We start from the raw sequence: 11,046 nt of genomic DNA on the forward strand, positions 1-11,046 counted from the left end.
CCCCTCCCGCCGGCCCCGCCCCGCCCGGCCCGCCCCCATCGGTGCCATCGGCGCTCGATTGCGCGCCCCGCCTCCCGGCCCCCGCCCCCCGCGCGCGGCCTGCGCTCCCCTCCCCCTCCCGTCAACTTTCCGGACCCCCCAGCCATGCTGCGCTGAGCCCGGGACTGGCCGCTGCCCGGCACCCGCCTCCGCGACGCGCTCGGGCCGCGGCCCCTCGGCTCGCCCGGCCCGGCCGCCCCCGCCCGGCGCGCAGCTCGGCGGGGATGCGGGCGCGGGCGGCCTCGGCGGCGCGGCGAGCGGAGACCCGGGCGCAAGATGGCAGAAGCCGCCTGAGCCGGGGGGCGCCGAGCCCGCGCTGCGCCGTCCCCGCCCCGCTGCCATGAGCCGCGGACGGCCCGGCCCCGATGGCCCCCGTGTACGAAGGTAAGGCGCCGGCCGGCCCGGCTTTGTTCCCGCGGCCCGCGCCCCCGGCCCGGCCCCCGGCCCCCCGGCCCCCGGCCCCCGGCCCGGCCCCCGGCTCCGCGCCGCTGGACCCCCGGCCCGGCCCCCAGCTCTGCCACCCGGCCCCCGGCCCCGCGCCTTCTCGCCCCGAGCCTCCGCGACCCCCGGCCTCCCGCCCCCCGGCTCCCGGCTCCGCGACCCCCAGCTCCCGGCCCCACGCCTCCCGCCCGGAGCCGGCCCGGCCCGGGGTCCCGGACGGAGCGGGGGCGCGTTTCCAGGACGAGGAGAAGGCGGGCAGGGGCCGTGGTGGGCTCCTGCCGAAAGAAAAGAAGTGTGTGGGGCGCCGGGAAAGCCCGATCCCGCCTGGGCTTTCAGGGATTTGCAAGAAATAAAGGTGATGCGGCTCAGCGCCCACCGCCCCCGAGAGCAAACCCCCCCCCCCCGGAATGGCCTCTCCGACTTGGCTGTCCTCGCCGCCACCCTGCCCATCTCCCACTCCCACCCCGCGCGCCCTTCTTCTCGGCGAGCCTCTGATTTCGGGGGGCTGTGGGGTCGGGGTTTCTGGGGCCAGGTGGTGTGAGGAGGGGATGAAAAGCCCCTCTCCGGCCCAGGCAGAACAATGAACCAGGCGACAGTCGCCCGCATTCGCGTGTGCAGGGACGTGGAGTTTGGATTTCCCAGTGGGGACGGGGGCGAGGCCGGCTTCGGAGCGGCCTGGGCGAACCTGCGCGGTGCACCTTCTCCCGGCGTCGGGGCATTCGCCTGGTTCGTCTGCCCTCAGGAAGAAAGAAAAGAGCGAGGCCCAGGCTCTACGTTTTCTCCTCTACTCTCTCTTTCGTTTCTCTTCTGTCTGTCTGCCAGCTTCCACCCGAGATCAACCCGGAATCAACTAAGTTTTTACACTTGGTTGTGTTTTTGTGTGGTGGTAGGGGGATGAATGCTAAACCGAAGTGTGCCCGATTTTTATTCGGTCATTTTATCGGGAAAATGTTTTTCTCGTGAAACCATTGAAATGGTAGCCTTCACCTACTTTTCAGTCCATCTGGCTTTCTTTCGGTTTTGTTCAGATAGGCTGTGCCTGACATGGCAAACAAGAGGGCAGAGGGTTTGGATGGCACAGAGAAGGGGAGGGGAGATTTTAATCCTTCCATAAACCCGGGGAACAGTTGTGGCCATTAATAGTTTTATCTCTGTTAGGAGAAGCTGATTAAAAAAAAAAAAAAAAACTTATCTTACAGGAAAATCTGTTATTAGTTCCAGGACTCTTAATGAATCAGATTTCTGGGTAGAATAAAGTTACCGGCCAGGCTCTGGATAACAAGGCTGTAAATAACCTATGGACTATAAATATTTTTTTTCAGGCTCTGTTAGAAACAAAGGGGCTGTTTAGAAGGCAACAGAGAGATGTTATTCCAGGAGCTTTCCTCTTTGATTCTGAAGAACACAAGGTCCATTTAACTGTTGGACCAAACAAAACGAAATTTCTGATCACTCCACCAAGCACAGTGGAACTTGCCGGTGGGTGTGGGAACATTCTCAGGGACCCGTGTCGGCGTTCATTGTTCATCTCTATCTATGGGAAGGGGCGACAGTCAAAGCTCCCACTGTCTGGAGTGTTAAAATGAAACAATTTTCTCTTTATTAAGTCCCTCCTTGAGACTCCCTCTGCTGGCCACTCCAGGCGAGCACTGCAGAAGAAACTAGGCATTGAATTGAGAGCTAGAGGCGACGGGGCCGCTTTCCCTCTGTGGAGGGGCCGAGTAGGTGGGCTGGGATGTATTTTGTCAACTTTGTAGAAAGCCCTCTTGGGAATGGAGCCACTCTTCTGTTCCTTTTGTTCTAAATCTATCTGGAATGCAGACCATACCCCCACGGCTAAGACCCTGCGCTTACTATGTGGTCCCTCCAGGGCATCATACTAGAGAAAGTGCCGTAGGTGCAAGGTGTATGGCTTAAGAATAGACGTGGGTCTCAAAGGGCTCAAGAGCTCACTGCTGTTCCTTTACCTGTGCCGTGGCTGCTCTTGTGTCCTCCCTGGCTCTGCCTTCCTCCTGGGTCTTCCTCAGCCTTGTCTGTGTCTCTTTTAATGACGCTCTCCCCTTGCATGCTTTTATTCTCCAGAGTTTCCCTGGGCAGCTTTGTAATTCCTTCCCTTTCTGCCTCCTCACCGCTCCTCAACCAGCCCGGCGTCATGCTGCCAAAGCCCGGGCCTGGGTCTCAGGAAGGGGTGGGTGGCCGTGCTTGGCAGGTGGCCTCTGCAGTGAAAGCTTGCAGTGCCAGAACCTGCGTTCACTGGGAGACCCCAGGGGCAGGAGCTGCCCTCCTTTTCCCTCCTCGGCCCTACACCCTGGATTTGAACCTGATTCTTCCCCCACCCAGTCAAAGCACGGTAGTCCCTGTGTGTCCTCTGGGAAGAGGTCTTCTGAAGGGCTTGGAGCTTTGACTATGGGGCCCTACTTAGCAGAAGCGTGATGCCCCGTGAGACTTTGCAGCTGGATTCAGGGGTGCGCTTGTACCAGATCAGAATACGGGTACAGGCCAGGGTGCACTATTGGAACATTCTAGACTGCCAGGTATTCAGGCAGACGTGCCTTTTTTGAAACAGGTGTGTTTGATAATATGAATTAGTGGCTGGCAGAGCATCACCAGTCTTCAGGACGTAGCATATTCGCTTTAAGTGGTGTGGTGCCCACTCAGCGAAACTTCTTTAAAAAGGTTTATTTTCTTTAGAAAGTTAAACCTGCACCTTGCAGTCGTGTTTACTCCATTAGCTTGGTCAGCAAGGCTTTTTTCATAATGTGATACAAAGGCTAGGTACAGCCATGGGTTCTGAATCGTAGTTGTGATAGCTGTTGGAATGGCCCCTGACGCATGGCGACTCCCACGACCACAGAGCAAAATGCTGCCCAGTCCTGCACCATTCCCTGATGGGTTAGGGATCAGACCTTTGTGCTCCATAGGGTTTTCTGGCTGATTTTCAGCAGTAAATCGCCAGGCCTTTCTTCCTGGTCAGTCTTAGTCTGAAAGCACCACTGAGACCTGTCGAGCATCGTAGCAACGAGCACACAGGCCTCCACTGACTGATGGGTGGTGACTGTGTGAGGGGCACTGGCCGGGAATCGAACCGGGCTCTTCTGCGTGGAAGGCGAGAATTCTACCACTGAACCGTGCCTAAATTCCGAGCTAATTATGTTTTACCTGAGATATGAGATGCTGATCAACACTGGCTTCCGTCAAGAAACGTTCCCCTGTCAGACTTCCGACAACTACCGCCCCGGGATCCATCATCAGACGTACCTGAAGCCACCCGCCGACACCCGACCGAGAAATGAGTTCTGAATCACTTTCTGCTGAAGGGATTTGATGACACGTGTTCTAAAATAGCCTTTTCTGTGTTTATGTTTTATATTTTTAAAATGAGTAAGTATAAACATTGTTTTCCCTTTAGCCACATGGGGGTAGTGATTCAGGCTGATTCATTTCATCCTTGATTCTGGACAGCACGGTCCGGTCCCATATTTGAACCAGAGAAGGCTGAGTTTGAATCCAGCTTAATTACTTACTGGCTTTGCGCCTGTTGTTCTCCAGGCAATACCCTGCTGGGGGAGAAAGTTCGGGCGTGTTACCGTACCTTCTCTGAGCTTTTTTATCAGCCTTACTGGATTGTGGGAGGACTCGGCGAGGAAGTGTCTGGGAGTGCCTGGCGGTGGTGGGCGTTTCCAGCACGTGTTAAACCCCTCTGTCTTCCCGGCAGCCTGCAGGCACCATGACTCCAGGGAAAGAATGACCCACAGATAGTTTAGAAGACCAATAGTAGCAATGTTTCAATCATTAGTCTCCTGCTACCCCTTTTCCAGTCTGGGTACCAGCGACAATAAACCCCCCATAGCCACAGAAGAAAGAAGCTTCTTTAACCCCCTCTGTGACCCTTCCGAGGAGCCCTAGTGGTGCAGTGTTTAAGCACTCAGCTGCTAACTGAAAGGTCGGTGGTTTGAGCCCACCAGCTGTCCCTCAGGAGGAAGATGTGGCAGTCCCCTTCTGTAGAGCTTACAGCCTTGGAAACCCTGTGGGGAGCTTTACTCTGTCCATAGGGCCGCTGGGAGCTGGAATTGACTCAGTGGCAATGGGTTTGGTGACCTTTCCAGATTCTCTATTCCCATTGAGCTTCGGCTGGTTTCAAGTAAAGAATTTCTCTTCTGTGGTGGTGCTCTCCTATACCCCTCATAAAGTGTGGGAGCAGACCATCAAGGCGCGGCGTCAGGCGCTGCAGCCGTGCTGCTGGGAGCAGGTCCCAAGTACGAAAGGTCACCTTTACCCCCCGTCCAGGACTGTTCCTAAACAGAGTAGAGGACGGGGAAAGGGGCGCCCACAGGTCGCTCACCAGGGCCTCTGCAGAGGGGACCCTGCTCAGCCATAGCCAGGGCCCAGCTCGTCATGTGTTGAATGTAATTTTTCCTACAAAAGACAGTTTGATGCTTCGTGCAAGTTAGAGCGGCTCATGTTCTATGTTATTTTTTATGTTTCTTTGTTTTCCTCTTCCTTCCTCCCCTGGACACTGATCTTGGGGACCCCCTTTGAGGATGGTGTGGAACACACAGCGCAGAGGGTGTGATGATGCGGAGGGCCTGTTGTGGGGGCATTTCACATTGTTTTCCCAACACGTGATTTGCCATTCCGTCCCGATAGCCTCCAGATGACCCTTCACATCTTAGGGGTGCTTTCAGAGATGAGATTCGGAATATTGCCAGCAGACCTCCTATAACCACGGAAGCAGTTGACTCTGAAAAGCCCACGCTCCTCATAATTTCATTTCACATGGCAGCACCCTGTTGGGGGTGGGGAGGGGAAGGAAGGTTGAGAATCTGCAGTATAGAAGGATCTTTATTTTTCCCTCGAAGCGAAGCCGCGATGCTTGAGGTTCTTAATGATCGTTGTTGTTAGCTGCCATTGAGTCAGCCCCCAACTCATGGTGACCCCGTGCACCGTGGGATGAAATGCTGCCCAGTCCTGCACCGTCCTCACGACCGGTTGTGGGTCGGACCACTGTGATTCAGAGGGTTTCAAAGACTGATTTTCAAAAGTAGATCTCCAGGCCTTTCTTCCTTGTCCCTCTTAGCCTGGAAGCTCCACTGAAACCAGTTCGGCATCATAGCAACACACAGGCCTCCACTGACGGAGGGGTGGTGTCTGCAAGTGAGGTGCAATGGCCGGGAATCGAACCCAGGCCTCCAGCACGGAAGGCGAGAATTCTACCCCAGCCACCACTGCCCTCCTCTGCCAGTTACAGCTCCCACTTCGTGGCGCTTCTCTGTGCCGTGGGCTGTTCTGCACCCTTACGCACGTCCACGTGACTGACCTGTCCTCCTCGCAGACCTGCGGGGCTGGTGCTGGCCGTTACCCCATTTTACAGACCAGGGTGCATTCATCCAGCAAATGTACCACAGGGCCTGCCGGGGCCGGGCCCTGTGCTAGGTTCTGGTTTGTAGAAGTGGAAGAGACTTGATCCCTGTCCTCGCAGGATTTGGGGGTGTGGAAAGGGAAAGTCAGAACCCAATATGGGCCCACTGGGCTGTGGGTCTGACTCAAGATGGAAGGCTTTTTTTTTTTTTCTCTTAGTGGCAGATTTCAATTCTTCCCTGCTTCTGTTTTCTTGAGATGTAAAGGGAAGACCCCATTTCCGTATTTTCCCTTGAATTATTTTCCTTATTTGGAATAAAAAAAAAGGACTTCTGAATGTAGAAAATACTCATTACAAATTTCTTTAGAAATTCCCTTAGATATTAAAACCAGTTGCTATCAAGTCAATTCCGGCTCATGGCAATCCCCTACGTGCCAGAGCAGAGCTGTGATCTCTCCTAAGTGGAATGCCAGGCCTTTCTTCTGAGGTGCCTCTGTTAGAAGCTGAATATGTTAACCGTTTGCACCTCCTAGGACTCTTCCTTAGGTATTACCGTCTCCAGTTTGCAGCCCATCCTGTCTCCCTCTTTCATTACTTAACTTTTATATCCTGTAAAGGCAAACGCGCTCCTAATTGGCCCACGTCGCTGGCAGACCTTCTGGCTTAGGTACTTGCTGTGATTGGCTTTGTTGCCTGTGGACTCTCGCCTCGTAGGCGACTGTTGGGAATGAATTCCTGCCTTTGCTGCCTGGCTGAGACCACATGTTCCAGGTAGTTTTCTGGTGGGATACAGACCAGGTAGACATTCAGGACAGTCACAGAGTATGGAGGTGTTTATGGACAAAGAAGGAGGCCACAGCTTTTAGCTCTGGCACCATGGAGCCCCAGAGTATAAGGGGCCTGGGGAAGGGTGCTGCTCTTCTTCTGCTTTCAGAAAGTGAATGTTGGTGACTTGAAATTGTCTGTCCATTAAAAAAAACATTTCCAGGAAAAGGCAGCACTGGAAATGCCCACCATGACCTACTCTGGCTTTCTGTTAACCTGATTGTCAAGAAATTCCTAGGCCTGACTGAACCCTCACCTGCATCATTCAAACCTGTTTTCTCTTACTCGGCTTCTTTCTCCAGAACCTTTCCTACACTCGAGGACAGTAATGGGCTCTCCCGAGCTGTCCCCTTGTAGAGCTGCTTTGTGTCCCTAAAGGCACATCTTCTCTAACTCGCTCTGGTTTCTCCATGTTAAGAAAATACGGTGGCGGTCAAGGCAGAAAACAGTGCCTAAATAATGGCCTCGTTAGTGCAGCGTGGACGAGAAAAACAGCTTCACGGCTCTTGCGCCCTTGTGGACCCCTGGGGGGCAGGAAGCGTAGCTGATTCATCTCTGCGTACCCCCAGTGGAGCTGCAGAGCTCCTCAAACCTGGGAGGCACTTCATAAATATTTGTTGCCCAGACTGTTCCGTTTCATATCTCTAAGGAACCACCTAGGTCACAGCAGCCCCGGGTTGGTGACTCACATGTGGCTGGCATTCGCCGTGGCCCCGAGTCTTTATTTGTCTTGAGCTGTGGCCAGCCACTCCTCACCCCACAATGCCACCTTGTGCTCCACTCTGTCGATCTCTGAATTTCAGCCCTGGACTACCAGCTCTTCAGAATTATACCGAATTGTTCTTACAGATCTCCAGGCAGGACGCAGAAGACGCAGGTGTAAAAAGCTGGAGCTGCTCCTGAATGCAGTAGAGAGACCTCAGGGAGGCACCTGGTGATCCCCTGCAGTGACAGCTCACCCAGGTCTAGAAAGGACAGTCGGGCAGACTTTCCACATTCTGAGCCAGTGAAAACCATACCTGTTTTACCAGGTGGTGCAAACGGTAAAGTACTTGGCTGCTAACCAAAAGGTTGGGGGTCTGTGTCTACCCAGAGGCACCTCAGAAGAAAGGTCAGGTGATCTACTTCCAGAAAAATCAGCCACTGAAAACCCTCTGCAGCACGGTTCTGTTCTGCCATGTGTGGGGTCACCATGAGTCAGAATCGACTCCATGGCAACTGTCCCCCCCGCAGCAAGGCAAGTGAACTAGGGGTTTGTGAGAGTAGTCCCAAGTCAGCTTTCCAGGAAAATCCCTACATTTGGTCTAAAGCCAGTGAAAAAGGCGGAAGACGTCCTGGACAACGTCATCGCAATTTAAGCATTTTCTCGTGGACAGCTTTGCTGTTAGAAAGTCAGCTAGTAAAGTAGTTGCAATTAAAAAAAAAAAGCAGCAGAGACTTAAAACTGCAAAATAATTGTGTGGTTTTTTCAGCCATTTATTTCTGAACACGGCGTTTGAAGAAATGGTTGGTGTTTTTGAAGGTGATCTGTCGTAGACATTCTCACCTCGCTCCTCTTGCCCTCCAGGCTCTGATTAACTGAACGCCACTGTGTTGAAGCACAATTAAGGCTGGCCAGCTCTTCTGCAATGGGCTGCTGCTGTCGAGTTTATAAAACCCGCGTTGTCACAAAAAGGGGGCAGCCTGATGTAAGAGCAGGCAGGGCATTTCCCCCAGGGCCTCTGTCCCTCCGGAGAGAAAGATCGTCGCTGCAGAGCCTGCCATCACACTGCCTGGGAAGGCACTTGAGGTTCCACACAGTTCCGCATTACGTCCTGACAAAATCGGGTTTGTTCCTGTAGTTTTTACCGTTTTCCTTCATAGTGGTATCACCTTATCGATTCAACCTGTGTCAACCTGTGGCATAGTTAATTACAGTGTAAACTGTTTTTTTTCAAGGGCTTGTTCTAAGGAAGGCGACCCATCATGCCAGTTGTGTGTAGACCCTCTAGTTTCCCAGTAGTAAAGAAGCAAACGTTAATGGTGTTTGTGCCTGGGATCCTGGTGAAAGTCACATGGGAAGGAGGTTGGGAAAACTCCAGCTGGTTGCTGCGGGTGGAAGTATGTTCTTTTTTTATTTGATTTTTCCTCTAATGAAGGATTTATGGATTTTTGCAAGAGCTCTAACAAAAACCAGCGTGCAAATTCTTGAAATTGGGCAGAGAGGCAGGCTGTTCCAGGCTCCCAAGGACAGTCTCTTCCCTCCCTCAGCCGAGCCCATGCGGAGAGAGGGGCTTTTGTGGGAGAGTGTCCAGGGTGGGGTGTGAGTGTGTGTGTGCAGGTATGGCGTGCCTGTGAGTGTGGGTGTGGGTGTGAGTGTGTGTGTGCAGGTATGGTGTACCTGTGAGTGTAGGTTTGGGTGTGTGTGTGTGCAGGTATGGTGTGCCTGTGAGTGTGGGTGTGGCATGTGTGAGTGTGTGTGTGCAGGTATGGTGTGCCTGTGGGTGTGGGTGTGAGTGTGTGTCTGCAGGTATGGTGTGCCTGTGGGTGTGAGTGTGTGTGTGCAGGTATGGTGTGAGTGTGGGTGTGGCATGTGTGAGTGTGCACAAGAGTGTGAGTGAGGGTGTGAGTGTGTGCGTGAGTGTGCAGGTGTGGTGTGCCTGTGAGTGAGGGTGTGGGTGTGAGTGAGTGTGGGTGTGAGTATATGTGGTGTGTGGTGTATGAATGTGACTGAGTGGTGTGTGTGTGCATGTAGTGTATGATGTATATTATGTGTGTGGAGTGTGTGTGTGTGTGCATGTGGTGTGGGGTGTGTGCGCGTGTGTGGGTTGTATGTGTATGAGCGTGTGTTCATGCGTGTGAATGTGTGTTGTATGTATATGTGTGTTCATGTGTGTGGGTTGTATGTGTATGTGTGTTCATGTGTGTGGGTTGTATGTGTATCTGTGTTCATGCATGTGTGTGGGTTGTATGTGTATCTGTGTTCATGCGTGTGAGAGTGTAGGTTGTATGTCTGTTCACGCGTGTGAGTGTGTGGGGTGTATGTGTATGAGCGTGTGTTCATGCGTGTGAATGTGTGTTGTATGTATATGTGTGTTCATGTGTGTGGGTTGTATGTGTATGTGTGTTCATGTGTGTGGGTTGTATGTGTATCTGTGTTCATGCATGTGTGTGGGTTGTATGTGTATCTGTGTTCATGCGTGTGAGAGTGTAGGTTGTATGTCTGTTCATGCGTGTGAGTGTGTGGGGTGTATGTGTGTTCATGCGTGAGTGTGGGTTGTATGTGTATGTGTTCGTGTGTGTGTGGTTGTATGTGTGTTCACGTGTGTGAGTGTGTGTGGGTTGTATGTATGTGTGTTCATGCGTGTGTGTGGGTTGTATGTGTGTGTGTTCGTGTGTGTGTCGTGTGTGCATGTGGTGTGTGAATGTGTGGGGGTTTGTGTGTGGTGTGTGTGTGCATGTGGTGTTTGTGTGCGGTGTGTGTGTGTGGGGTGTATGTGGGGGGTATATGTGTGAAGGTGTGTGAGGTGTGTGTGTGGGGGGTATGTGGTGTGTGTGGGGTGTGGGGTGTGTGTGCATGTGGTATGCGTGTGGGGTGTGTGTGTGTGGGGTGTGTGAGGTGTGTGTGAGTGGGGTGTATGTGTGTGCATGTGGTGTGTGAGTGTGGGGTGTGTGTGAGGTGTGAGTGTGTGTGGGGGTGTATGTGTGTGTGCATGTGGTGTGTGAGTGTGGGGTGTGTGTGTGTGGTGTGTGTGCATGTGGTGTGTGAGTGTGTGTGGGGGTGTATGTGTGTGCATGTAGTGTGTGAGTGTGGGGTGTGTGTGGGGTGTGTGGGGGGGTGTGTGTGTATGTGGTGTGTGATTGTGTGTGGGGTGTGTGTGAGGTGTGAGTGTGTGTGGGGTATATGTGTGTGAGTGTGGGGCATGAGTGTGCATGTGGCATGTGCACACACTTCTGGCTCTCCGCCAGGACCCCATACCTGTGCAGGCCAGCATGGTGCGATTGCTGGTGTTGTTATGACCTGCACTGTCAAGGAGAGGTGAATCCATGTTCTCTGTGTTCTGTTATCTGAGATGGAAGGTTCTCTCATCTATTACAGAAATGTTTCCATTAGAAAATGGTCAAAATAAAGTTTTTCATTTGATCATACCATGACTTACTCCAGGAGGGATTTAAGGCAACTTAAAGGGTTAAGTTTCTGGTCGAGGGAAATGAATTTATGTGGGTGAGGAGGTTTAGGGTTCAGATGCCCATAAATGGGTGTTCCATGTAGAGGGGATATAACAGGCCAGCCGAGCACAGTCCTGGCTGAGCACTGTCCTGGCTGAGCACCCATCCTGGTTGAGCACTGTCCTGACCACATGAGGTGAGCAGGCTGAGTGCATAATGGACTCATTTGCAAG

General features: G+C 53.0%; 1 protein-coding gene across 3 annotated transcripts in view; it reads left to right on the top strand.

The window, feature by feature from the left end:
* Positions 1 to 318: 318 nt before the first annotated feature.
* Positions 319 to 11,046, top strand: part of HIPK2 (homeodomain interacting protein kinase 2) — a 194,693-nt gene continuing 183,965 nt past the window's right edge. The window contains exon 1 of one of the 3 annotated variants that reach the window (XM_064289662.1): positions 319 to 423. In XM_064289662.1, coding sequence (XP_064145732.1) covers positions 405 to 423 — 19 coding nt within the window. In that variant the 5' untranslated portion in view covers positions 319 to 404. Of the gene's footprint in view, positions 424 to 10,479 lie in introns of those variants that run through there. The other 2 variants (XM_064289659.1, XM_064289663.1) reach the window with 2 other exon arrangements.

Source organism: Loxodonta africana, chromosome 8 (assembly GCF_030014295.1).
Source record: "Loxodonta africana isolate mLoxAfr1 chromosome 8, mLoxAfr1.hap2, whole genome shotgun sequence".
NCBI classification, from domain to species: domain Eukaryota; kingdom Metazoa; phylum Chordata; class Mammalia; order Proboscidea; family Elephantidae; genus Loxodonta; species Loxodonta africana.